The sequence below is a fragment of the Lissotriton helveticus genome, chromosome 7 (assembly GCF_964261635.1).
Source record: "Lissotriton helveticus chromosome 7, aLisHel1.1, whole genome shotgun sequence".
NCBI lineage: Eukaryota > Metazoa > Chordata > Amphibia > Caudata > Salamandridae > Lissotriton > Lissotriton helveticus.
In genome coordinates this window covers 971321097-971348487 of record NC_136068.1, presented here as the reverse complement: position 1 = coordinate 971348487, position 27391 = coordinate 971321097, and the positions used below count along the sequence as shown (strand labels likewise).

Genomic DNA, 27391 nt, shown 5'->3' with positions numbered 1-27391 from the left:
TGGATGAATTCCAGGCCACGCTCCCCACCTTTGCACCTGCAGCACATACGCTGGCTCCAAGAGCTGCTACTGCCCACGTCTAGTCTGCTGTGCGAAAACAACCGCATCTCTCTCTCCACAAGGGTCTTCTCCAGCCATTGTGCACAACTGCATCCTGTCATGGCCTGCACTTTCCTAGAACTAGTCCATAGAAGTCACCTAGAAGTGGTGCCAATTTACTGCAAATGCTCCAAAAAATGCTTTTTTCAGTGGAGTGCGCCTGTAGGCAAACTGCTATTTATCTCATAGCACTGCAAATCGGTGCTCCGTTCCTACATCACGTCTGTGCGGATCGGAAGGGAGGCCGTGCCTCATTTTTCACCTTCCCTTCTGAACTCTGGCATTCCAATGTTCACTTTCTTGTCTCAAGCTGTTGGTGTGTTAGGCTGCGCATGCTGCATAGTTTCACCACAACAGACCACTTTTATGGGAGAACGGGTGCTCGGTTTCCACTAGGAACTGCGCAGTAATTTATTAATTTGTGTGTATTTAGAGAATCTGGTGTTTACTTACTGGGTGAGTAGGTCTGAGCTTCGGTCACTCAGGCTTCTGAAATGTGTGGTGGGGGTATTTGACACGAGTTGGAACTTTATTCAGAAAAAATAACAATATCTATTCCCACAAGAGAGGGTCAAATATCACATTGACCTCTTGTCTGCCTCTCACTCATCCAGTAGAATTTTAATATTTTTGCTCTTTTTTCATTTCCTTGTTATTTTAATTAAATCAGGGCTGTGTCTGAGTTATTAGTGCTTGTGGCCGATGTCCAGAAAGTATCGCCCGCTCCAATCAGGACACGTAAGGATGTTTTGTGAAAGGGGCCCCAGCAACTCAATTAAAAAATAGAGCCAGTGTGATAACAGTCAAGAAATAGTGTCTGGGAGGGCTAAGCTTAAAATTAAACATAACCCTAGCAACGCAGAGTGCAGGGCGGTCTTCCCAAATGTTGACACAGGTGCAACATTTTGGGGGTCTCCGTAAATCTCTTGTGGGGGACTTCATCTTTAATTTGCAAATCTGCTGCTCATGTGAAATAAGCCCTGTTCGTTGGGGAAAGAGACCTGGAAAGCATCTGCATTACTCCCTTTGTTCTGTCTTTTTATGTAGGCCTGGCGCACGGATACACCATGACCCCACCCACGATCAGTGCTGCCAAGGAGATGGTCATTGATGCCAAGGATACGCTGTCTATTACATGCAGGTAAGTGTTTGTGCTGGGTGTGCTGGGCGGGAAGTGCTGCTGTGGGTCTGCAGACTGGCATCATCCGTAGCCTGGATAGGCACCAGGGAAGTGTGCATCTAACTGGCTTTTCACCCATTGGCCAACTGTACAGAGAAGACGTGAAGACAGGCCGGGGGTTCAGCAAGGCCCGTACAGCAGGGGGAAGCCTCAATCAAATGTGCAGGTTATAGCCTGACATGTGAAAGACTCTGCTCCAGCCCTAATGGCCTTGCAAAAATATCGGCCAATAGGAAAATCTCCCAGTTTCCTATTTGCATGATCTACCTATGCTATTTATGAGATGTCAGGATCTTTCTAGGACTAGATACTGGCCTATTGACTTTGCGCTGTGTGTATTAGATCTTTTGGTAGAAACGTTTGTGGAAAAATACACTTTTAATGAAAAAGAGATTTCAATATTGATAACATTTGATACGTTTTTTAGACAAAATACTTTTTGACTGAAAGCAAAATAAAATGTGAGCCCTTTTGTTACCCAAAGTTATTTGGTTACTCAGCCCATAGATTTACAAGCACTGGTAACTGCACACAAATTAGTTATGGCTGGATTTATTTATTTATTAGCGTTTTTATCCTACAGTGCATGAACATGACCAAAGGGCATTACAGTGCTTTACAATAGAAGATTAATTCAATGTGGGATAACAATCAAAGGGTATCACGCATTACAACGAAAGTCTTACGTTGTGATACAATTATGTGTTCCTTACAACAGATACCTTTACAATGCTAGCCTTTACAATGCACTGTTGTAGCTTTTAAAACATTTTTTACATAACATTTAATATATATATTCCACCAAATGACACAAACGCTGCTGAACAACTTGCGGGTGGGTGTAACAAAAGAAAAACCCCGGCACTCCTAAAGTTTCACGTAAACTCAAATGTGGTACATTGTTTTACACCAACAAACACCAGGATGATGAAAGATTCCTCCTATTTCAGGAAACCACCAACGTTATTTCATAAGTCATTCATTTATAGATTGATTTGTGATAACATAGAAGGAAAATTACATGCATGGAGAATGTATGGTATGTTATTGAGCGAATGGATATTTAAATCCACAGTTCACTCAACTTTTGGAACAGCAACATTTTCTCACAAGTCTTTTTAGATTAAATGGAGTCTTTACATCTATTATGTACTACTGCTTTCAAACAAATGTACTCCCTTTAATCACTTGCATCCATGTTTTCAATCTCTCTAGCCTGCAAAGCTTGGCATATACATGCGTAGATCCTACTCTCAGAGATTATTAATTAGGGCCTCAGGGATTGCCCGACACCTTAACATTCTAAGCCTGAAGAGCAAGTCCTCAAGTGGTTCTTCTGTTGCTCTGCTGTCATTCTGACCGAGTGAACAAAAGAGAGCCATAAAGCTTCCCATATCTCAGACAGTGTGTAAATGGTCCAGAGGAAGTACTGTGTCCTATGCATGGCCTTTATACAGAACATTCTGGCTTAAGGCAGATTGTGCCACACAAAGTTTGTAACCTGGACTGGTCACAGGAAGAGAGGGTGTGCAGTGATGTTGTGGTAGAACGTCGGAGATGGTGACCGAGGAGTCGGTAGGTAGTTGAAAGAAAGATAGGACAGGTCTATCTTTTTATGGGCAGAGTCTCCGCGGTCATACCAAAAACACAGTAAACGTACACAAAAGTATAAGTTTACCTTTATGCATCTAGCCTTATTTCTTTTATGTTGGTTTGCTTTTGCTTTTGTTCCGTGCTGTGGTTTTCACTGCTCGTTTCCCATGGTCATTCCGTTTTTCTTTTCCTCCTATCTACTTCTACCTTTGATGCAGAATAAAAACACCAGCAGGCCACCGGATGTTAGCGTTGCTTTTAACAATGATTTCAAAAAGGCTTTGAGCTATCTCTATTAAGTAATCACTTGTTTAGTTTGTAACACAGTGCTTTTCTGGTACGTGTTTCATGATTTATAGGATGATTTGGGCAAGATGAAAATGTTTTATGCAAAAAATAAGGTGCGTTTTGAATTGTTTTATGTTTGCCTGATTAAGGGTTAGCTAGAACATTCTACGGTGATTATATTGAAACATTTCTTTTGCTTGCTTGGCCACTCCTATTGCGGTTCATCCTGCAGCTTAATGTGTACATTGTTGTAAAGATTACAGTACCAACCCATTCTATACAATAACAGGCCATACCATATCTTTCCATACCATACCATAGTGTACCGTGCCATATCATTACATACCATGCCATACAATAAATGACATGCCATATAATTCCATACCATATCATACCATGCAACAGTAAACAATGACAACCTATACCATATCATACCATACTATAGAATGAAAGGTCATAACATACTACACTATACAATAACAGTGATAGCATACTATGGCATGCCATACCATTTCATACCATACCATACATACCATATCATACCTTACCCCTACCATACCATAACATACTATACAGCAACAGGCCATACCATACAATGCCATACCATAATATATCATACTGTACTATACCGTACTATACAACGACAGATCATACAATACCTTACCATATCACACCATAACATATCATACCGTGCCAACCATGCCAAATATCCCAGGTCCTTGAGTAATGTACTGCTCCATTCCAGGTTTTTTCCTTTGAATCCTGGAAATTTTAGAACAGTTTAATACATTATGAAACAGGACAACAAGTCACAAAATTCAAAGGAAAAAACTTGAATGAGAGCAGCAAATCACACATGGACCTGACAAACTTGGCAACTAGGCCATACCATAATATACAATGACAGGACAAAACAACACACAGCATACTATATAATGACAAGCCATACCATAACGTACCATGCTATACATTTAAAGGCCATACCATATCACACTATACAATGACAGGCCATACCGAGGCAAGATGGCGCCCGCGACCGCGGACGTGTAAGACGGCGTTCCTTGCTGCTCCCGTTTAGCGATTCTCGCTGCATCGTGGATACAATGTTGCAGCCTTGAAATCTGAAAAGCTGAGTAGTACAATGTAGCACTGTGTTGTTTATCGCAGTGAAAAGCCCTGGCGTCTTGTTTTCTTCTTCTGAGGCCCCGCTTTGATCTCGGGAGTTGTGGCGTTTTGGTGGCGTATTTTCTCTCCGTCGAACTTTGCCGAGCTTCAGCTCTCAGATCGAGATTCTCGGCGTCTTTCCTCGGCTCCTGGTGACGGCGGTGTGAACGGCGCTGGGAGGAAGGCTGGTATTCGAGGAGGTGGACACGAGATTTAAGAAGGGCTTTCGCTGAAAGTGAAAGCGGTTGCAAAGGCGGAGTATGGAGTGGAGCAACGAGCAATATGCCACCAAAGGGCGGACGTGGGAGATCTCGTGCTCCGGGGAACTCGGCTCCTCCTCAAGAAAGGGGAGCTGCAGCTGGTGTAATGACCGTGGAGGAGAACAGGGGTGTTGGAGCAGGCAGGGGTGCTGGCAGTTCAGAGGTGAGCAGAGCGGACTGTAAAAAACTTCCTGTAAATGCAGAACAGGGTAAAGTTGTTGAGGATACCAAAGAGGGGAAAGCCGCACAAGAGACAAAGAAAATACCTGCTATTTTCTCTATTAGTAAAGAGAGACGACGTGGAAAACAGCAACAGCCCCTCCTGTCCTTGCCCCCACTACCTTTAGATGAAGGGCCGGCTACACATATGCAAGGGGCCACGCTCCCGCTACCTGCTGTTAATAACACAATTGCAACTCAAAATGTTCAGGCAGCCGCACAGATCCCAATCCAAGCAGTAAATGAGGCAAATACCCTTTGGAGGAGATAGTAGTTTCTCCGGAGCAAACGATGAATAGTCAAGATGGAAGTGCAACGTCCCTGCTCAATATAGAGGGGGCAGGAGGCAGTTTAATAAATATGACTGGGACTCAATTGCATGATGCTGACTCCGGGGACTACTATTTTTTACTATCTGAGCAGTCTATGTCATCATGTGAGGATTTAGTACATCAGTATGCTGCCCAAATGAGTTTGATTGAAGGAAGTGATCATAGTAGTTTGCTATTGGAAGATCTAGCTGATGAGACTGACCAAACCGATCAAACTGACACTGTCCGTAAGAAGCTGGACTTGACGCAGATGGAGGGTGGATCACATGCAGAAGGTTTGGGTCAGATACTAACATCTACAATCCCTGAAGAAGATATTTCTCTCTTCCTAATCTATCAGTCCATTATGTCCTTTCGCACTGAATCGAGGGAGGAGAATCAAAGAACACAGAATTTCTGTAGAAAACTACAGAATGCAGTGCGCAGAATGTCGAAATCCCACGCGGACTTTGTTGCCCGATTCAATGAGGCTGAAACGCGGATTTCCACTTTAGAGGATGATCTACTTCAACAAAAAACAGTGACTGCCTCTTTGCAGGCTGTTAGGGATGATACAGCTTGGAAGTTGGCGGATATCGAGAATCGGGCAAGACGGAATAATCTGCGCATTCTTCAGATTCCAGAGGGGAAAGAAGGACAAGATCCTCATCGCTTCCTTGTGGAACTATTTAAAAAAGATTTTCCGCAACTCTTAAAATGGGATTGGGACCGTGAGGTTGAAAGGGCACACCGCTTTCCCTTTACTAGACGTATTTCCCCTAATGCAGATCCCTCAAAATAAAAACCCAGGGCTTTTCTTATATTATTTCTAATAGCTTCTTGGCAAGGGAAGAGGTTTTTCAGCTCGCTCGCCCCTATAAGAAAAGGTCTGGGGGTGATTTTGAATTTTTTGTTCAACCTGATTTTTGTAGATTCACTGTGGAATTGAGATGGCAGTTACGCGAATTAATCGCTCAATTTCAAGGCAAGGGTGCGCAGTCTTTTTTGCTGAACCCAGCAAAATTGAAAGTAATCTACAAAGAACGTACACACTTTTTTACTACTGAAGGGTCAGCTAAAAATGTTCTACAATCTATTTAGTGAAGGGTATTAGGTGTGTTCTGTGGCTGCAACAGAGTACGGTGTATTATAATATTGGTATAGGTGTGCATTGGTATATAGCTTATTTTCTGGGTTAATTTCTATTTTGTTTTTTTCGGTCCTGTATGCCAATGTACGCCTATTTATACTCAGAGTCGTGGGAGGCAGCAAGGGGGTACACGCTAGTCTCTATCTACATGACTATCAGTCCTAAAGCCTGGTTTGAGGGGGGGGGGGTGAGGAGAGGGGTTGGTCAGGAGGTTTGTGTAGGACTGGGTGGTGGGTCACTAGGGTGGGGGAAAAAGGGGGAAAAATCCACAGTTAATCAAGAAATGAATAAAACGAATGGTTGGCAATTGCATATATATTATTTTGGTGCTGGCCTCCTTCAATATTTGGAGATGGCTCCCACAGTAATATTGTTTAATCAACTAATATGGCAGTTAGTGGGGCAAAAATTTGTACATGGAATGTTTCTGGTCTAAACAGCTGGAGTAAAAGGAATTGTGTGACAGCCGAACTTCGTAACACTCAGCCTGATGTGGTTTGTCTCCAGGAGACACACGTACCCTGGACACAAAGGGCACTTTTAGAAACCTTGGGATACTCATTAATAGTCGCTTCACATCAATCATCTATGATTAGAGGAGTAGCAATTTTAGCTAAAGAGAATAGGGTTACAACAATACGATGTCTAGCTGACAAATGTGGAAGGTGGGCTATTGCAGAATGCTTTTTTGGGCGGGCTAGGTTTACAATTTGTGTTGTGTATGGATCCAATTTAGACTAAGCTTCTATTTTGGAAGAGTTAAATTTGGAATTAGCATCATGGGGTGTACCGCTTATATTTTGTGGTGATATGAATATTAATTTAACGAATTTAGATTTGCAAGGAGGTCCAAAAAGGTATCAAGGGCGGAAACCTTGTGTCTTCAAAGCTCTTTATGATCTTATTAATGATCATGCTTTAATTGATCTTTGGAGTCACTTAAACCCGGTAATCCCTGGGTTCACCTATTATTCGTATCCCCACAAGAAATTTGCTTGTTTGGATTATTTTTTTTTCTCTTCTTCTTTGAAAGATGAGGCTACAATCCAAATCTTACCGAGGATCACTTCTGACCATTCTCCGATTTTAATGACATTAAAGGTTGAAATTCAATGCCCACCTATAAGGTCTTTCTCATTTGATCATATACTATGTGCAAATGAGTGCTTTAAGGAACAGCTGTCCTGATGGATTAGTGAATTTTTTAATAATAATAGAAACTCAACTCACTGTTCCATTGTTTGGGATTCATTTAAAGCAAGTTTTAGGGGGGAAGTGTTAAGTTTTGTCTATGGGCAAAATCAAATGAAAAAGGCTGAAATGCGCGAGCTATATGTTAAGCTTAAGGAGGCTGAGGAAAAATTAGTTCAAGGTGACAGATTAGGGGCAAACAATATTGAGGAATGTGAAGAATCTACCGAACAGGCGAGGGCTAAAATTCAAGGGATCTGGAATACTGAAAACGCACGGTAATATTTAGTTAATAAAAAACAAATGCATGAATATGGGGAATCGGTAGGCTGCTGTCTGGCATGGAAGCTACATAGGAAAGAAGCGATGGGCAGGATTAAAGCCTTGAAAGATAGAGATGGGGTATCGTGTCAAGAACCTAAAGAGATCTTATCAACTTTTCATAGATTTTATTCTGATTTATATACAGGACAAGCGCAAGATCATAGTTATTTTTTTAATTTAACTGAAGGGATTTTGAAACATTTAGATCCCAATGATATATCACTACTGGAAGAGCCTATCTCTATGGAAGAGCTAGAGATAGCGGTTAAAGGTCTAGCTTCAGGAAAAGCTGCTGGGCCAGACAGACTGCCCGGGGAGATCTACAAGCTTTTTTTTGGCGTGATTAAAATTGATATGCTAGAAACTGTTAGAGCTGCACAAGCGGGATGGGCACCAAAGTCATGGGCCGAAGCTACCATAGTAGTATTTAATAAAAAAGGTAAAGATCCAGAGTTAGTAGGCTCATATTGGCCAATATCATTATTGAATTGTGACAGTAAAATCTTTTTAAAAATATTGGCCACTCGTCTTTCTAGTGTTATCACTTTATTAGTCTCACGAACGCAACATGGTTTTATATCAGGTCGTAGAACTACCTCGCACATCAATAAGGTAGTGACATTATCTGACATCGCACAAGTTGAGAAACGTGATCTGGGTCTAATTTTATTGGACGCAGAGAAAGCGTTTGACCATGTGGAATGGGCATACCTTTGGGAATTAATGCGACTCTCAGGCTTTGGTCGACGTTTCCTCACAGCCATGCAGGTGCTATACACTTCACCAGTGGCTAAAATTTCCATGATGGGACTAATATATGAAACAGTCAACATTACCAGGGGCACCAGACAAAGGTGCCCCTGTTCACCATTATTATTTGCACTTTATATTAATCCGTTTATTGAGTTACTGGCCAATAATGCTCTGATCAAATCATTCTTAGTGCATAATATCCCATATTCAGTATTCGCTTATGCGGATGATGTTGCGATAGTTTCTTCAGATCCCCATTTGGCACTACAAGAGATAGAACAACTAGCTATAGTCTTTGGTCAAGCTTCAGGATATAAATTAAATGCCACTAAAACACAAATAATAATTTCAGAGACCGTCATAATGAATGATGTCCGAGTGGAAAAGGAAGTGACATATTTAGGTATAAAAATTTGATCATCTACACAGGAAATATTAGATGCTAATTGGGGCTTATTGGTGGGTAATATTCGGAATTCATTAGACAAATGGTCACAATTACACCTCACACTCATTGGTAGGGTGAATTTAATTAAGATAAATGTTTTAGCTAAGGTGTTGTATTTATTGAGAGCAGTTCCTTTAGAATTCACTACACTCCAGCTCCAACAATTACAGTCTATCTGTTCAAAATGTATCTGGGCCCCGGGGAGACCAAGAAGGGCCATGCGATTCCTAATGTTACCGATTGAACGGGGGGGATTAGCTATGCCTGATTTTGTTCTTTATTTTTACACAAGTTTTTTGCTAAGGATGCGGATAATGTTGACCGGAGAAGATATACTTAATGAGGCAGAGGCTCCTTCAATTTATCAAATGCTGTTAGGATCAGAGGCGAAACAATCTTTATTTAAACAAGTAGATGGAAGTTACTTTAAACGGACCAGGTTTAAGGTTCTAATATCAGCATTTAATGTGTGGAAAAAGGTCAAAAAATTATGTCAAGTGGGGAAAATATCTTGGTATACCCCAATTAATGCTACTAAACTCTAACCTCCTATTTTTTAGGATGTGGTGGCTGTGAGGTGGCGTGTACAAGGGATTGTGCAAGTGGGGGATTTTATAGGAACAGATGGTGCATTAATGTCTTATGTTGATCTGTCCCGATTGTTTAATTTGCCGAAACAACAATTCTTTAAATATTTGCAAATTCACGATTTTATGACGCGACAAAGGATCGTATTTACCTCTAACTTAGCTATAAACGCCACACAACGGCAGGCAAAAATTGGGGAGGTGTACCAGCTATTGCTGGCACATAGAAAAGATGATTTACAGAAAAAAGCTGATAAATGGTCTGAAGTTCTAGGGGTTGAGAATATACCGTTAGATTATGTTATCATATTATCAAAGGAATCGCTACTATCTGCCAATCTGCGTGTGCAATGTTATAAAACTTTTTTAATTTATATTATACCCCAGCATATATGGCCAAGTGGAAAACCGGACATGATGGGAAATGTTTCCGATGTAGTGCTGATGATACTGATATGCTACATATTTTCTTTAGCTGTGGGCATTTGAGAATCTTCATAGCTAATCTTGAAAAATTCCTAAGTGATATTATTGGTAAACCGATTGTTATAATTTCTGCAAGTATGTTGCTGGAGTCGGATGCGCAATTTAGGAGGGGTGGTCCTTGCATTAAACATCGACATTTAATATTTATTGCTATGACCGTAGCAAGGTTATGTATTGCGGCTGGTTGGTTACAATCGGAACCTCCTTCTTTTTTTCAATGGAGGAATAGAATGTATAGTTTATTTAATATTGAGATTAGCCTATATGTGGTTAAAGGGGTGAGGAAACGTAAGATTGGCATGGATATATGGGGGCCTTTTGCTGATTATATAGATGCACATGTTTGAAGTAAGACTTTATTGGATATATGTATCTCTCCTCTGATTATACTGTGGAACAAAAAAAAACAAAAAAAGACAGGTCTTACCATACTATACCATACCATACTATACAATGACAGGCCATACCACATCATACCTTACCATACTATGCAATGGCCATACCATAGTCATACCATACTGTTCCATACAGTGACAGCACATACCATACTGCACAACAACAGGCCTCAGGGCTTAATTTGAGCCGGTGGTTTCCGGTACTTGACACTGGCACTTTATTGTCAACACCAGCTCTTATAACAGACTGCCACATGGTGGCACTGTTTAATTGATTTTGTGAGGAGCACAACAAAAGTTGTTAACTAATTAATGATATATTAAAATCACTAATACCTGCCAGCTAAAGCTATAAGAGTAGCTTGGACAGCATGTGTTAGTAATTTGTAATGTATATTTAAAGCCTAAATTGTCACACTGCCATGTTTGTGATTTTTTAGTTGTGATAGTTGTGTAAATTGGCGGTGCTAGTAGGGGTAATAATATTGACATAATATGTGCATTTTTAAAGCACACGTTCACCCAGAAGGGTATCTTGGCGCTGAATAACAGATGTTTATTGCTACCCACCTCAATGGTACTTATTTTATTGACCTCAAAAAGGATGAAAGGCTGAGTGGGCCTGCCAGGGTTTGAACCTGTGACCATGAGTTTGAACACAGGCCCCTTGAGTGGACGCATTGGTCCACTGAACCACCAGACCCAGCCTTAGGGGGTGCAAGCTGCAGTGGCCTTCTGACACGGGCGCTGATATTTATTTTTTGACAAATTAAGTACTGCAAGCCATACCATACAAAACCATTGCATACCCTCCCATACTATTCAATGACAGGCCATGCATACCATACTATGCAGCTAATGTATAGTAACTATGCATACTAATGACAGGATATATCATACTATGCTATATGGCACTTGTGCTTCTGGACTTGTCGGCTGCGTTCGACACGGTCGACCACAACATCTTGTTGCACCGTGTCGAACAAGCAGGTATACATGGCCCCGCCTTTAAGTGGATAAAGTCCTTCCTTACAGGCAGAACCCAAGCAGTACGCCTCGGTGCCTTCACTGCCCCCAATTTGTCCACTTTCTGGGGGGTCCCGCAGGGCGCGTCCCTTTCCCTACTGTTGTTCAATCTTTATATCAGACTCCTGATTCATTCACTCAAAGCCAGAAGAATAACCGTCTTTAACTATGCTGACGACCTCCAGCTTGTTTTTCCTCTGGACTCACCCAATGCCGCTGCTGAATTTCAATCCACGATGCTGCACATCCTGCGTTGGATGGATCTTAATCAGCTGAAACTCAACCCAGGCACGACAGAACTGGTGTTGCCTGGGAAGAGCTCTACTTGCTGGGGGCATCACTTCTGGCCAAGTGAATTAGGCTCCCCCCACCCCCTCTCTATCAGTGAAAAGTCTTTGGGGTAACTATAGACACCGATCTCTCAATTAAAGGACATGTGGGGTCTGTGCTTTCTACCAGTCTCTTCCAATTACGTAAAATTTGGAAAATTGCTCATCTGCTGTCCCACTCAGACCTGGTCCAGGTGGTAATAGCACTGGTGCTCTTACGTCTAGATTTCTCTAACTCTCTCTATATGGGTCTTCCTCAGGGTCTGCTCAACCGCCTTCAAATGATTCAGAATTAGGCGGCGAGACTTATTTACAAACAGCCGAGATGGCAATCGGCTAGGCCCCTGCTGTCAAAACTTCATCGGCTGCCCATAGCGCAGCGCGCTGCTTTCAAGATGGGCTGCCTTGTTTTCAAAGCGTTGTACTGTAACAGCCCTAAATTTCTCAATAACCTGATTACTAAGCATGTCCCTAGGCGCAATCTTCGATCAGCCCACCTTAATTTACTCACCATTCCCACCATCAAACTGAACAGGCAGGGTGGATGCAGGTTCTCTTACCTGGCATCTAGGCTACGGAATTTCTTTCCACTCTCAACCAGGAGCTGTGACAACCTACTGGGCTTCAGAAGGGCCTTGAAAACATGGCTGTTCGGGCAATCATGCTAACCTGGTCTCCCGCAATAACATTACATATGATTAGCGCCATGAAACCTTTGGTGACCGTGCTCTTTACAAGCTCCTATTAACATAACATAACATATTTTTGACAGGCGATGCCATACCATACCATGCTGTATCACAATATACCATGTCATACCGTAACATGCCATAACATAACATAGCATGATAGGGCATACCATAAAATACAGTGGCAGACCATAACATACCATACCATACAATTATAATTAAACTTCTGGTTTTCCAGTTTTACTGATTTTTACAGAAAAATACAGACAGAAACAAATGTGTTTCCTGTCTGTATTTATTTTTACAAGCGGAAAAATACTGAAAATGACGCTTCTTGTGAGAGACTCTCCATGCAGTCTTTCATTAATTCCAGGTAACAACTGAGCAGATAGATATCATGGAGGGTTAAAAAACATATATAACATAGGATTAGATTTCCTTAAATACAGGCATATGTTAACATATATTTGTAGTACAACGTTAATATGTGCCTGTGAGTGTAGTGTTTTGTTACATGTGGCTGCTTAATTTGCTAAAATGTGACAGGCACCCATGTATGAGTGCACATCCAAGAGTTAAATTAATGTGGAACTATACCATGGTATGACTACATTTATTCTCAGAATACAGAATATGGACAAATGCCAATAAGACGGCCAAAAACGAAATATGGATGAATACAGGTGGAAATGTTAAAAAAATAAATACCATAAAAGCAGGAGCCCTAAGTATAAATCATACCACACTATATCATACCATAAACAGGTACACTGGAATTATGTGGCAGGTAAACACCAAATTATGCAGCAGGCTTGACTCAATTATGCAGCAAGAAAAGGCAAATCATGCAACATAATGTGGCACATTTCTCGATAGTATTATTTAATTATTTTGTCATTTTGACACATGGTAATACTGTATGGACAAAGATTTAACCTCATTAGTACGAGTTTGACAAAAAAATACAGAAATTGGCAACTAAAAGACCTCTGCAAAAGGCCTTTCACTGCACACAAAAACATTATGCCACGCTTTTAGTAACTTATGATACATTCAAGTTAAAAACATGTTTTTTTGTTAAAATCTGCAGGTTATGCAGCAGATGATGGATTATGTGGCAAATCTATAACTATGTATAACAATCCATAGCCGTAGATTTGCATTATTTCAGTGAACCTAATCATACTGATCATACTATACAATGGAAGTCAATATCATACAATACCATACTATATATATATGATTCACCACGGCATGCCCTGCAAACCCCACGATTCCACTTGGGCTGAAATTCTTACCCCTAGCAGCACCTACCTGGACAATCGAGGCATCCTGGGACCCATAGTTCCAATGAACTACAGGTTGGTGAGCGAGCATGAGGTGAGGGGGCGAAGCGGGGCTCCACCAATGAGGAGGTCGCAGGACATTTAAATTGAAGCTGTTTCAAGTGCCTCCTGCCATTCAGGCATCTGAGGAAGGCCGCAATGCATGATGCCGCTTTTGTTCCATTAAAGATGTTTCCGATCTGTCCCCCGTGAGGCCTCTGCTCTTTTCTTTCGGAGGGAGTACTTTGGATATATATATATATATATATATATATATATATATATATATATATATATATATATATATATATATATATATATATATATATATATATATATATATATATATATATATATATGTGTGTGTGTGTGTGTCACAGTCAAAGTGTGAAATTCCGGTATTGTATAAAACGCCTAGGTAATGTATAGAATGCCTGATGGTTTTCGGCAAACTATGAAATATAGGTTTTTTTGTGAAAATGTTACATACTTTTCCTAGGCATTCTATACAATTCCTAGGCATTATACAGAATGACCAGTACCATTTACGCAAAGTGTTAAAAGGCCACAAGAGGAGATTCCTAGGCATTCGGCAAAGTGTGAAATCCCGGTATTGTATAGAATGCCTAGGTAATGTATAGAATGCCTGATGGTTTAGAGGCAAACTAGGAAATATAAGTTTTTTGTGAAAATGTTACATACTTTTCCTAGGCATTCTATACAATTCCTAGGCATTATACAGAATGACCAGTACCATTTAGGCAAAGTGTTAAAAGGGCACTAGATGAGAAGCCTTTATTAATTAATACGCATTTGAAACTGAAAGAACAAAACTACGAAATAAAGCACAGGATATTCTTACCGGAAAACAATGAAAGCAGAACTGAGATTGAAGTACTTGTTACACTAAGAAAGGCCGGAGTAACACGTGGAATTGTACTCACTCTTATTCTTCACACAAGAACACCTTCAATTTTGGCACTTTGAACTTGTACATACATTTCACGACTTAAAGAAGAATGCGAACAGAATATTGTTACTGGTAAAACACAAAGCAGAACTGGCATGACCTACTTGTTGCAGCAGGGAAGGCTAGAGTGACATTTTGAATTGCACTTAATTTTCTTTTTCACACAAAGGCACCTCATATTTTGGCATTTCGTCTTGCACATACACCTGACGAATCCTTGGCCGCTTCCTGTGGACTGAGAAGTAGCTGCAGATCGGAGAGGTATTTCGTGGTCAGGTACGTCTTCATTTCTCATTAAGTTCTTTGGACATACGGTGAATTGTGATCTAGCGTAGAGTTGCTTCAAGATTCCTTGTGCAGTTCAAAGTCGGTAAAAGCCATCTTCCGTCATGTTCATAACAACTGCCAATAGATTGCGTGAGTCACCCCGCCCTTTGTCGACGTCGGGAATCTGAACTCGCACAGTGGCACCCAAAAGCACAGGAGGATTTTTTTTGTCTTTTTTTTGTCAGAATCCCTTTTCATTTTTTTGGCCTGAATCTCAAGGTTCGATTTCGATTCCATTTTACTTTGGATAGCTTTCTCAATATTGAAGCAAACATTGCACAAAATGCTAACCCCATAACCTTCTACTTCGTCGGCGTCATCGTCTTTAGGAGAATGTCCACAGATGGCATGAACGTTTCGGCCACACTTTCAACATGTATGAGCACCGCTGGTTTCTTTTAAGCAGACGCAACAGATAGCGGAAGAAGAAGGATTTTCGGTAACAACAGAAATGGAAGGCTCTTCGATAACCATGGCTTCATCACTGTTTTGGTTTCCTCCATCATGGATTGCATTCTCAGCTATGCAGGGAGCTGAGCCTCTTGCATTGATTCATCTTGTCTTTCTTCCTGCCGTTGTGTTGTTTGTACGCTCTCAATTTTTTTCAAGCTCTTCCTCAGTCTCTACGTCTTGTAAAACGTCGTCAGGCAGGGACGCCGTCGAGAAACCTAGTCTTGCAGCCGAACAGAGCTTCGTATGGTGACCCCTTAATCCCAGAATGAAAAGCTCTGTTCTTCATAAATTGGATGAACTGCAATCCCTCACTCCAGCAGCTAGTTTTTTCATCTTGCATCCAAGCACACAGCAATCAATGTCCTGATTAGCTATTTCGACGCTCCCCTGACTTTGTGAGTGGCGCAGCTTACCATGGACGATCTTCAAGGTGGGCCAATACTCCTTTAGGCTGCTTACCACATTGTTTGCAAATTCCCTGCCGTTATCGGACTGTAGATTCGTTGGAGCACCAAGCAATGTAAATATGTCGACGAGCTTCTAGGCTACTTCTTCCGCTCTCTTTGACTTCAGAGCCCTGAGAACTACAAACTTAGTGAGATGATCTTTGTACTCCACTATAAACTTGTGCTCTCTGTCAGGATGGGACTGAAAATCGATGAGATCGACCTGACAACCGGAGTTGAATTCAGAAAAAACCATTGGCTTGACCACAACACCTTTTTTAACACCTTTTTGCTTCTTCTGGCAAGGCTCACAAAAGTGAATGTACAGCTTAATATCATGACGGGTAATGTTCTTATACTTGGGTGAAAGTTCTTTCAACATCCTGTCACGTCCTCCATGACCAATAGCCAAATGGGCCTTATGGAGTACCTCAAATAACTCGGAGTCCGCGACGTAAAACTGAATAGCACTCGTACCTTCTTTAACAGGATAGATCAACTTAGTCGTATTCTCGACCATCATTACGTCATAGTGTTTCACCAGCCAATAGTCCCGTGGTTCCTTCTTAATGGTCGTCTTAGCCTTTTTCACATCGTCCACTAACTTTTGGTAACTGGTTTCGGTTAGGAAAACACAGTTTTTAGCAGCATTGGCTCTTACTTGAAGTAATTCATCGCAGAACCGTTGTTGCATGTCAGCATGGAGTGATTCTTGTCTTGGCACTACACTCCCTTCCGACATGGTGATACAAGAACCACAGGAAAGGATGATGGCAGAGCATCTGTGGAACCTCAGCCGGATGCTATACACGACCTCTGACCCTGCTTGCAGGCAGGCGACTCCCCACACCATCGCACGGTTGCCACCTGCTCTTTGCCTGGTTACTTGTGCTGTCTCTGCCCCTCGCTTGCTGGCAACCTGTGCTGTCTCTGCCCCTCGCTTGCTGATAACCTGTGCTGTCTCTGCCCCTCGCTTGCTGATAACTTGTGCTGTTTCTGGGATTAGGTGTATTATATACTTTGCTGGCAGACAATCCGGCAAAGTATACAATGCCTGGGCAATGTATAAAATATCAATCATTTCATACTTTGACGTCGATTTTCAGGCATTCTATACATTACCTAGCCATTCTATAAAATGCAGGATTTCACACATTGCCGGGCAGGAATAAAATGGCGGGATTAGACGTATTATATACTTTGCCGGCAGACAATCCGGCAAAGTATACAATGCCTAGGTAATGTATAAAATATCAATCATTTCATACTTTGATGTTCGATTTTCAGGCATTTTCAGGCATTCTATACATTACCCAGGCATTCAATAGAATGCGGGATTTCACACTTTGACTGTAACATATATATATATATATATATATATATATATATACATATATATACATATATATATATACATGCTATATTATGATATAATATGATAATCCTTTTGTACACCATGTCTAAAAACATTGACAAAGCCAGTGGATCTCGCATAGGTGCATCCAATCGGGTTTGACAATGCTTGCTTTTAAATCAGCCTGGGTTACATACAAACTCAAGACTCTCACCTACAGACTCAGAGTTTTAGCTTAAAGGCTATACAGTTTACAACCATCGCAGGTTGTCTTAGTGGTGTACTCGCTTTTGTCTGTTTTAGAACAAATGTCCTCTGCATACTTACCTACAAACTAAGCAGAGGGTATTCATGGAGTCTGATGCAGTCTGGTGGTGTCCAGTCGTGTAGTAGGTGAACAAAAAGGGGCAATTGTCATCTTTTAAGAAGCTATGTGGCATTGGGCATGTCAGGCTTTTTCTCCAAGTCCTGGGGCATGTGAGGAGTACTGGGTGATGTCACTGTTTATTACTGTCCTTTCAACTCCCAGTACAAGGGCAATGGATGCTGTTGCTTGCAAAGGTTAGTGTAGTCTCTTTTTCTTAGCTTAGTATACATCGAGTTCAAGTCTGTGAAAGCAACTCCTTTGCACTTCAGGCTGGTGTCTTCAGGTTACCACGCTGCATGGGCAACATATGGATATAAAGTCTCACTAAGTTCACTCCCAGTCTATCACAATAGCCTAGTAAGGGTCTCAGTAACTCAGCATGTTTGATTACTACAGATGAGAACAAGCTAAAAAGTGCAGTAACGCCAAGCAAATACTAGTAGCAAAGTTAATGAGTTCCCAAATTAACTGCAGTTTTTTAAGGCCAAGGTTTTTTTCATCAGTGATGGGACTGGTCTCGTCAAGTGGAGTCAAGACTCCAAGGTCCAGATTCTGAAAGCTGGCATGCAACGCAGCACAGCACCCAAAGATGTTGTGTTGCATTGCCTGGCAGGTAGGGAGCAGGAGAGCACCATAGTCACATAGACATGGCTGTCTCCTCCCCCTCTCCCAGCTCCAGCACTGATTTAGACTGCCGACCGCTACGCACACACCTTACCAACATAGCACTAGGGTGTGTGCGTGAGTCTAGCATAGGTGTTGTACACAAAATACTACGCTTAGACAAGCGAAAAAGCTTTTCCTACTTTATGTGTGTGCTGCACAGTGCAGCACGCATGCAAAGTCGGAAAAGCATCTAGAAATGAGACGTTTCTCAGTTTAACGCCTGCTTTTCAGCTGCATTAATTGTTGGTTCTAAATGCTTTTTGCTGACGTTTGAGAATAGGGTTTAGCATCCAAAAGCATGGGTGGTAGCACGGGTACGCCCATGTACCACCCAAGTAACACCCCCTCGATGCAAAGTAATGCAAAGCAGCTTTCACGCTGCTTTGTGTTACTTTTCTATACAAACCAACGCAAATACCAATTTGCATTGGTTTGTGAATCCCAAAAAAGGTTTAACATCAGTTTAGTGTTACAAAAGTAATGCTAACCCAATGCTAAACGTTTGAGAATCTGGGCCCAAAGCTGCTCCCCTGCACTTTGTAGATCACTATTGATGTTTGGCTTGTTAATAAATACATTTATTTCTATTAATACACTCCGCACGTTTACTGGTATTGTTCAGTATTTCAATCTATTGTGATGCAAAATGCTGTGGCTCCTGTATTCGCTGGGCCCACTTCCAAAACTATACAAAATACCCGCCACCTCACACAGCTAGCATGCTTTTTCTTTTCATGTCAAACAACTCAAATCAACTACTGTACGATTTTCTTTAAACCATAGTTTTATTCTTCCATAATCACTTTATATTAATTTTCACTATTATGTTCTGTTAATAACTTTTTAACGTTTTCATTAACCCCTTCGCTGCGGGGGTAATTCCCCCACAGTACGGGTGGGGTCTGCGGCGCCGCTGTGCTCGTGATGAGCTCAGCTCGTCATGACTCACACCGGAGCTGTGCTCATGGCGAGCTGGGAGCTGTGCTCATGGCGAGCTGGGCTCGTCACAACCCCACCCAATTCTTCTGCACAGGCGGGAAATTTATCCCTCGTGGTGGGCCGCGGCCGTTATGACGAGCTCAGCTCATCATGAGCACAGCTCCACTGTAACTCATGACCAGCTGAGCTCTTCATAAGCATGGAAGGAGTTAAAAAATATATTTAAAAAACTTTGTGTCTTTTTTTAGGTCATGATTGTAAATGTTTATTCTTTTCCATAATAATGATGCATTTTTAAACTAATGTTATAATTCATGAAAAATAACAGTCTCCAATCTCTTTCCATTACTTTTTCGCTGTAACCTTAAAGAAGAGAACAGAATATACTTCAACCAAGTTTGAGTTTAATCAAAAACCATGTAACATGCAAGTCCCTCTGTCACCACCCACATAGACAATGCACTGCCAGGGTCTATCTTCTTTTCAATTATTCATATCTACCTTTTGCAACGCATGTTAACATTATCTCCCCCCTTTGTCTCTTCCTGCCCCAAACATTAGATTTTACAATTCTATTCTTAAGTATTGATTATCTGTTAAATTCCTGCGTTTTGTTCTAACATTCACTTTATATACAAAAGGGCAGATTTACCATTTGATCATGCAGCGCAGTCCAGCAGCCGCAAAGGTGGTGCTGCGTGAAAAGGAGAGAGGAGCAGAACCGTGCCAGTACAAAATACTATGCATAGACTGACTTTAACCCTTTACCCTCTTTGCATGTGTGCTGTAAAGTGCAGCATGCATACAAAGTCAGAAAAGGTGAAATAATGTTATTTCTCCTTCCTTGCACCTATTTCAAGAGGGCGCAGTTTTCTGACGCTAAACCCTGTCTGCTTTATTAAGTAAATAGGGTTTAGCGTCAGAAAATGCAGTTCTATGCGCTGCTTTGCGTTACTTTTACATTATTTCCAGCGCTAAACAAGTAGCCCTAGAAAGTAAATTGGAAAAAAATATTTAGCGCCGATTTGCATCACTTTTATGAAGCAAACATGGAGTAAAATCTTAGTAAATCTCCCCCCAAATGTCTTAATGTTATTTTTTTCTGTGACGGTTCCATTCAAAATATTTGATTTACTTCAGTGTAGTCAAGTCATTGTCATAAAACAAACACAAAGACCCAAATGCTGGCTAAAGCCAAGCACAAGTCATCCTTTTGGAGATGTCACATTTAAAGGGGTACTGTAACAAATTATAATTTTACAGGTTGGTCCTGATGAAATTGCACATGCTGTATTTCCCATGCATGACTACATTTATTTATCGTATATATATATCAGCCAATCGTCAAAACACAAAAAAGGAAGAAACAGGGAAAGCTCAACACTGCGTCAAGATGGCAGCTTCCGAAACATGATGTTCTTCTTCCACGCACCTACTTGAAAGATCAAGGATCCATGTTCAGACATGGTATTTGTTAGAAATGGGATCCCTGGCTGGCCAGGGCTTTTGCCAAAGTCAGTCAGAGACCACCACTCCTAAGTCAGGGCAAGGGAGTTACACGCCAAGATAACCCCTGCTCACCCTCTAGGTAACGTGGCGCGAGCAGCAAGGCTAAACTTGGAGGTGATGTGAGTTAAGTATTTGCGCACGCACCCCAGCAACAACACCCAAAGGCCCACCACAAAGGAAACTCCACACAAGGTTATATAAAAATAGCCTTTGTATTACACCAAAACACATTAGATAAAAACACACACTTTACAATGTGCCAACAGGCACGGGCAGAATTTACAGGGGATATGTACAAGACAGGGCCACCTGGACCACTGTCAGGAATCAGCACTTTTAGAAGTAACACTTTTAGAAATAGCACTTAGATTATGGAATATAAATCACTGTAGCACAAATTAGAACATAAAGTACACAACCAGTAACTACTGGTAACCAGGACCTCACTAGCACCACCTGCACTAGGAGAAAAACAACCACCTAAGTATCACAATACCTGTAGGGGTGTAAGAACATAACACATGATGCATAACATACATTTAGAGGTGTAGGAGAAAACACATGACGCCTAAACACATTCAGAGGTGCAGATAACACATGATGCATAAAAACATTCAGCGGTGTAGAACAAGGCACATGATGCATAAAAACACATTCAGAGGTGCAGAAAAAGAACAATTGCGCCAAACTCACATAAGTCACCACCTGTGACTTTCCATAGGCAGGAACACCAGAACTGTCCCAATGTCAGGGGCCTAAATGTGGCAGCTGCCCACGAAGTGCAGGGCAGCTGTGTCTCCTTTGGGGTCCTAGGAGGAACAATAGCGCAAAAACGATATGGTTACCTAGCAGGCTCTGAAATAATTTACTGGGCCCTCAGGAGCCTCTCAGGCTCCAAGTAAATAAATGCCCCCACGAACCTCTCAGGGCTCATGAACCAAAGAAATGCCCCGATCCCTCCGGGGCTCTAAACAACAAATAGGGCGCCTTGAGCCTCTTCTGAGCTCGTAACCAAAGTGTGCCGCCTTTTGCTGGCTCTCACGAGTGTGGCCCCAGATGCTGGAGTCCCCCCTCCGGGGACTCGGAAATCCCGAACTGGCCTCGAGCCTCGCAGGCTCTCACGAGTGTCTTCGCTGGGGGGGTGAATTGACCCCGGGGGCGCCCGCACTCACCGGCTGTCTGGGCAGGCGGCGGCTCCTCGTGGCGTCAGCTCCTCTCTGCCGGGCTTCCTCTTCAGCCTCCTGGCGGCACTCCAAGGCTCTCCCTCGGTCCCGGGAGCCCCGTGAAGGCCGGCGCCGCTCTCCTTTCGGTCCCGAGGCCCCGCCTACAACCAGGCGAGCCGCGGGCACTTCCGGGTCGCGCTGCTGAGGGCAGCCAGTAGCAGGGTGGCCCTGGGGAGGTGGAGGCGGCACTTCCGGGTCGCACTAGGCAGCGGCCCGGCAACGATTTCAATGCCCCTGGGCTGCGGCGGTGATTCTCGAGGGGCAATGCCGGGTGGGCACCGGCTCGTTAAAATTAAACAATAAATCGAGGTGGGCACTCGATCTGGCTAAAAACAGCGCAAGGTCCCTGGCGGGGTGGGCACCTGCCAGGGGACGTTAAAACCGGCGTAGGCAGCCGCAAAAGGAAAAGTAAAGCGCTCCCAGCGCTGGGGTGAAGGCACAGCACTCCCAAGCGCTATAAGACAAATACAGCGCTCCCATGCGCTATAAGCCCAACAAGATTCCAAAAAAGTTCCTAGGTAGGCAGGGGGCAAGGCTGGGCACAGAGCCAGCTCACTGGGTCTCCAGGCAGGGAGACAATCCAAGTGGCGGTCCTCCTGCCCAGCAACAGCAGCAGCCCCCTCAGGATCCTGGAAGAGAACAGTTTGTGTGGGGACACAGCCCCATTTTTAAACACCACATTCCTTTGTCTGTAGGTGCAGGGTGGGAGAGAAACCAGTCGCAGCTGGTTTTGGAGCACCCTTGATGTGCTCATCACCTAACTCTATTCACTGGCAGGGCTAGGGTCGTTAGACGCACCACAGGGGGCGGAGCCAGCATTGTGTGGGGAAAGCCCAGCCCCATCAGGAACCAGGTGCACTCCTCCCCAGCCATTAGCATGTTAATCTCACACTCACCACCGGGCAGACCCATCCAGACTTCCTGGAGCCTGGCATCCCAGCCAGCTCCAGCCAATCACATGCCAGCACCTTCACAGCACACACATAGCCATGTCTAGAAGTGGCACTTCCCCACTAGACACATACAAGCCGCACATACCATTGTGCAGCATTCACTCTCACGAGTCCACACATACCAGACTCGAGCCTGTACACCCCACGCATCAGGAACTACCAGGGACACATACATTCCCCATGCATTCCTATGGGAGGGCAGGCCAACCTTACTCCACACACTCAAAGTGCGCACGCACTTTCCACTGGGACACAGTGAAAGTGCGCAGAACCCAAAAATCACCATCACCATGTCAACATTAAAAGCAAAAAGTTTAGGGGTGAACCTGCCAGAAGGACCAAGTCCAACAGTATTGATTCCATATTGAGAGCTTAGATCATTGGTGGGCAGGCCTTGAACCCACCCCTCCATGATCACCTAACACCCTACTTGCTCACCCCTTCACAGCAAAGGTTGTCCAAAGGGTCTATTGTTCAATCATGTCAGCAACCAACTCTCTGCAAATAACCTTCCCCCAGTCCACTCGTCCTTTGGGTGAATACAAGTAAAGGGACAATGCCTACCATCAAAAGTGCTTCACTTCTGAAAAATCCAAATTCTTTTGCATCTTTTGGAAGTATACAGCCAAGCTTATAAAAGTTTCACTATAGATTTAGGCAAGTGCGGCCGGCAGAGGTAAAATCGGTGAGGCGGGGGCATCGTCAACTCGGCAATGCGGCAAATGCAAGGTAAGCGGTTTTATTCTTTTTTATTTTATTTATTTATAAAGTTTTATATAGCGCAAACTTGATCCCGAAGGATATCAGAGCGCTTTACAACTTGAGGCAAAGGTAACAAATCAGAACATTAGTCTAACATTGGAAATCTAATGGGCATTGAATCAACTAGAGCCCCAGGAAGGACATCATTCCTTTCTTGGTGGGCAGGAGCTGAATGCCCTGAAACAATGTAATTCTGTCAGGTGATATGCGGCGTGTACCTTGGAATATCACAAATCCTAGGTAAATCACCTCTTTTTTTGGGAGCACTGCCATTTTGACAATGAGGCTTCTCTTCTCTCCTGGAGGTAGTTCAGCAGAGCTACAGTGTCTTTTGTCACAGGCTTTCACAGGCCTTAAGTGATGGTGATGTCACAAGGAGGTTATCAGTGTAGGTGGTCCAAGTCTCTCTTTACTGCCTGTGCATTGACATTGAGACTCACAGTGAACAAAGTGGACTTGGTGTCCCAGTATGATGGCACAGAGGTTTCCACCAAGTGGATGGACTTTAATGCTAAAACCCACTGAGGAGAGAAATACTAGACAGGTATAAATAATAATATCGTACTGGTGTCAGGCACAACAGGCTCTAAGGGAACCACAAGTTTATAAGGTAATCACTTTATGGGGACAGCATGTTTTCACCAGCCTCTCTTTTTAAAATCTTATTTATTTTAAATATCACTTTATGGTGAGGGCATTTTTCCAAACCTCTCCATTCCCTAGATCAATAACCTTATTGTTAGTTATGTGTACATCCATCCATTTCCTTTTCCTATGTAACAAACTGCAGTCTAACAGCATCATTCATCATATCTCAACACATCCATACATGCTCTACGGGGGGTGCATACAACAGAGAATTCTTACTGAAGCTGCAAGCAGCAAGTGCCTTGTTCTAACCTATCGTTAGGTATTTGTGAGTAAATTCCATGTATTTAAAAAAGAAATATATATATATATATATATATATATATATATATATATATATTCCACAGCAGGATCCCAGGGGTACCACCATCCAAAGAAAGGCGAAACACCAGGTAACAGACTCCAAAGGCAAAGTTTGAAACTTAAATGATGATTTATTCAAGCATCAAGTGTCCATATGACGCATTTCGGCTGCCAGACATGCAGCCTTTATCACAATATATATATTGCAGTCTTTTCATCCGTGAATCCACTCACACAGGAAGGATGAAGTGCGGAACCCAAGTTCTTCGTGCCAGGTTTTTATTTTTCAATCACCCTGCATCGCCGCCATGATGCGTTTCAGCCCCACCTGAGCCTTGATCACATGCTATATATATACTGTTGCAAAATTATATTTATTTATGTTAAAGTTGTGAAATGTTTCCCTTTATCTCCCACATTAATGGAAACATCTTCCACTTTAGTGGAAACATGAGATTCTCCTTGGGCGTGTCTGATATCTTCATCCTGTAACACTGCAACAATAAAACTGATACCATACTCTTATCTACTCTCTGGTATCAACGCTGCACCCCTTGATAATGTTATTCAGTGAAATGAACCCACCCTGCATATCTCCTACGAAGGTATTATTTCTCAAGAAAACAGTGATATACTAAACAGATCTGTGGTGTCCAATATAGTTCCAGGAAGGCTAATGTGATATCCCTAATATTATTACCATGAATTGAGAATTAATTTTGACCCTAATTTCCCCTAGGCACATTATAGATTTAGACATCATTAGAGAAAAATTTACATTTACCTGTAGTGTTGTACCCTACAATGGTAGAATCAGGATATTTAATTAATATAAAGGAATTTAAATGGTTAAACTACTCTTCAACATTACAAGCATGTATTATATCTATATTTTTTTCTTTTAGAACAAGTTGCACTGGGGTTTGTATTTGCTTAACACTTGTTATTTGCTGTTGGCCAAAATCGAAACAAATCTGCTGAAAAGGAATATGTTCCCACTTCAATCAAACACTGCCCTGTACACACACACAGTGGCTAACCTCAGAATAAAATGCTCAAAACTCCCTGCGTGGACAGACTTTACATTACTTGTACAGGACTGCAGACCCTTCTAAAATTATTTCTCTTAATAAAAGCACCTACATTGTACGCTTAGGACCATGCTCTTATGTTATAGGAGCAGCAGGAAAATCCCAAACTGCTAATTTTACAGCTATTCTAGTGGGTACATTTTCTTCAAGAATGTTTGCTAAGGAACACATGGGCATCTTCCCTGCATTCTACTTTTCATGATCCAAACTATGCAACATCATCTCTAATAAGCACGGTCAGCTTATTTACACAGACTAGCTAATAAAACTATCAATGCCCTTGCAAACTATGTAGCATGAGAATAACCTACAATAATGGTGTTATCACCTGAGAATTTTAGAACAAAACTACCCACATCTAGTTCCTCTTAAAAGTCAAATAAGGGACCAATAATGTAGACTACTCATCCTCTCATTTTAAAACATCATACACGATGGGCAGTAACATAGCATATATATATTCATTTTATTAATGCTAACATTTTTTAAAACAGTATTACTGAATAGTCAATTAAATGTCTCATGGCTATTTCATAGACAGTTTAGAGAGGCTCAAAAGAGATTGAGAAAAAGAGAGACCAACCATATTTTTTCTTACCCTTAATTTGTAGAGGAGGTAGCCTCCTTCCCCAATTTTGACAGTAGGCATAATTTTAATATACACAAAAGGTCATGGCTAACGCAGGCCTAATTAGAAGCCCACTTTTTCCCAATGATGGAAGAAGTTTTACGTCTGCCACTGTCAAGAGTACATTTACAACCTTTCTCATTATGAGAATGTTTGAGAAGAACTGGTGAAAACCCTTTGCAGAGAGACGATGTTTGGAAAGACTTCAGGGAGATGGCTGAAAAATATAAAAAAGTAATGCTAGAAAGTCTGCACCTGGAAGAAAAGTGACGCGATATGATGACACAAAGAGTTTCCTCATTAGCTGTGGAACAAAGTGTCAAAATGAGGGTCCTTTAAGCGAGCACCAGGGATCCACCAGAGAACCATATGAAGGCATCGTGACATACAGACTTGGCTTCAGCATCATTATACCAACATTTCTAGGCCTGTATTGTAAAGTGCTCTGATATCCTTCGGGACCAAGTTCGCACTATATAAAACTTTATAATAAAATTAAAAAATAAAATAAACATGCAAGTCACTAGGTTTGCACAGACTCAAAAGGGCATTCCAGCCCTGGAACTATTGCTTACCACTAACTTCAGCTCCAGTATGTAGACCTGCAGAAACATGGCATCATAAGGGAATTGCTAGTATTCAAACCCTACTATGGTATGAGCCCTGGCATAATCAGAGATGCTATAACAAAACGTTTATATAATGAGATTGCTGCCATAATTTGTTGTAGTATATTATGGCCCAAAAGGGACAAGTAAAATACAGGATAATGTTTGCAAAACCGGTCTCTGCTTTATATGCTATACCTTGTAACTGCTTCACTGTCAATAGTACTTAACATATTTCTATACTTCATATTCTTACCTTCATTTGAATTTTTCTCTCCTGCCTTTTTTTTAACAGCTTTCTGGTGCGCTTACCATTATTTTCATCTG

The 27391-nt window shown here is 42.0% G+C and overlaps 1 protein-coding gene across 2 annotated transcripts in view; it reads left to right on the top strand.

The window, feature by feature from the left end:
- The window catches only part of FLT4 (fms related receptor tyrosine kinase 4), a 476277-nt gene that overhangs the window by 145147 nt on the left and 303739 nt on the right, over positions 1–27391 (top strand). For both annotated transcript variants that reach the window (XM_078653565.1, XM_078653564.1), the window contains exon 2: positions 1147–1240. In XM_078653565.1, coding sequence (XP_078509691.1) covers positions 1147–1240 — 94 coding nt within the window. The remainder of the gene's footprint in view (positions 1–1146; positions 1241–27391) is intronic.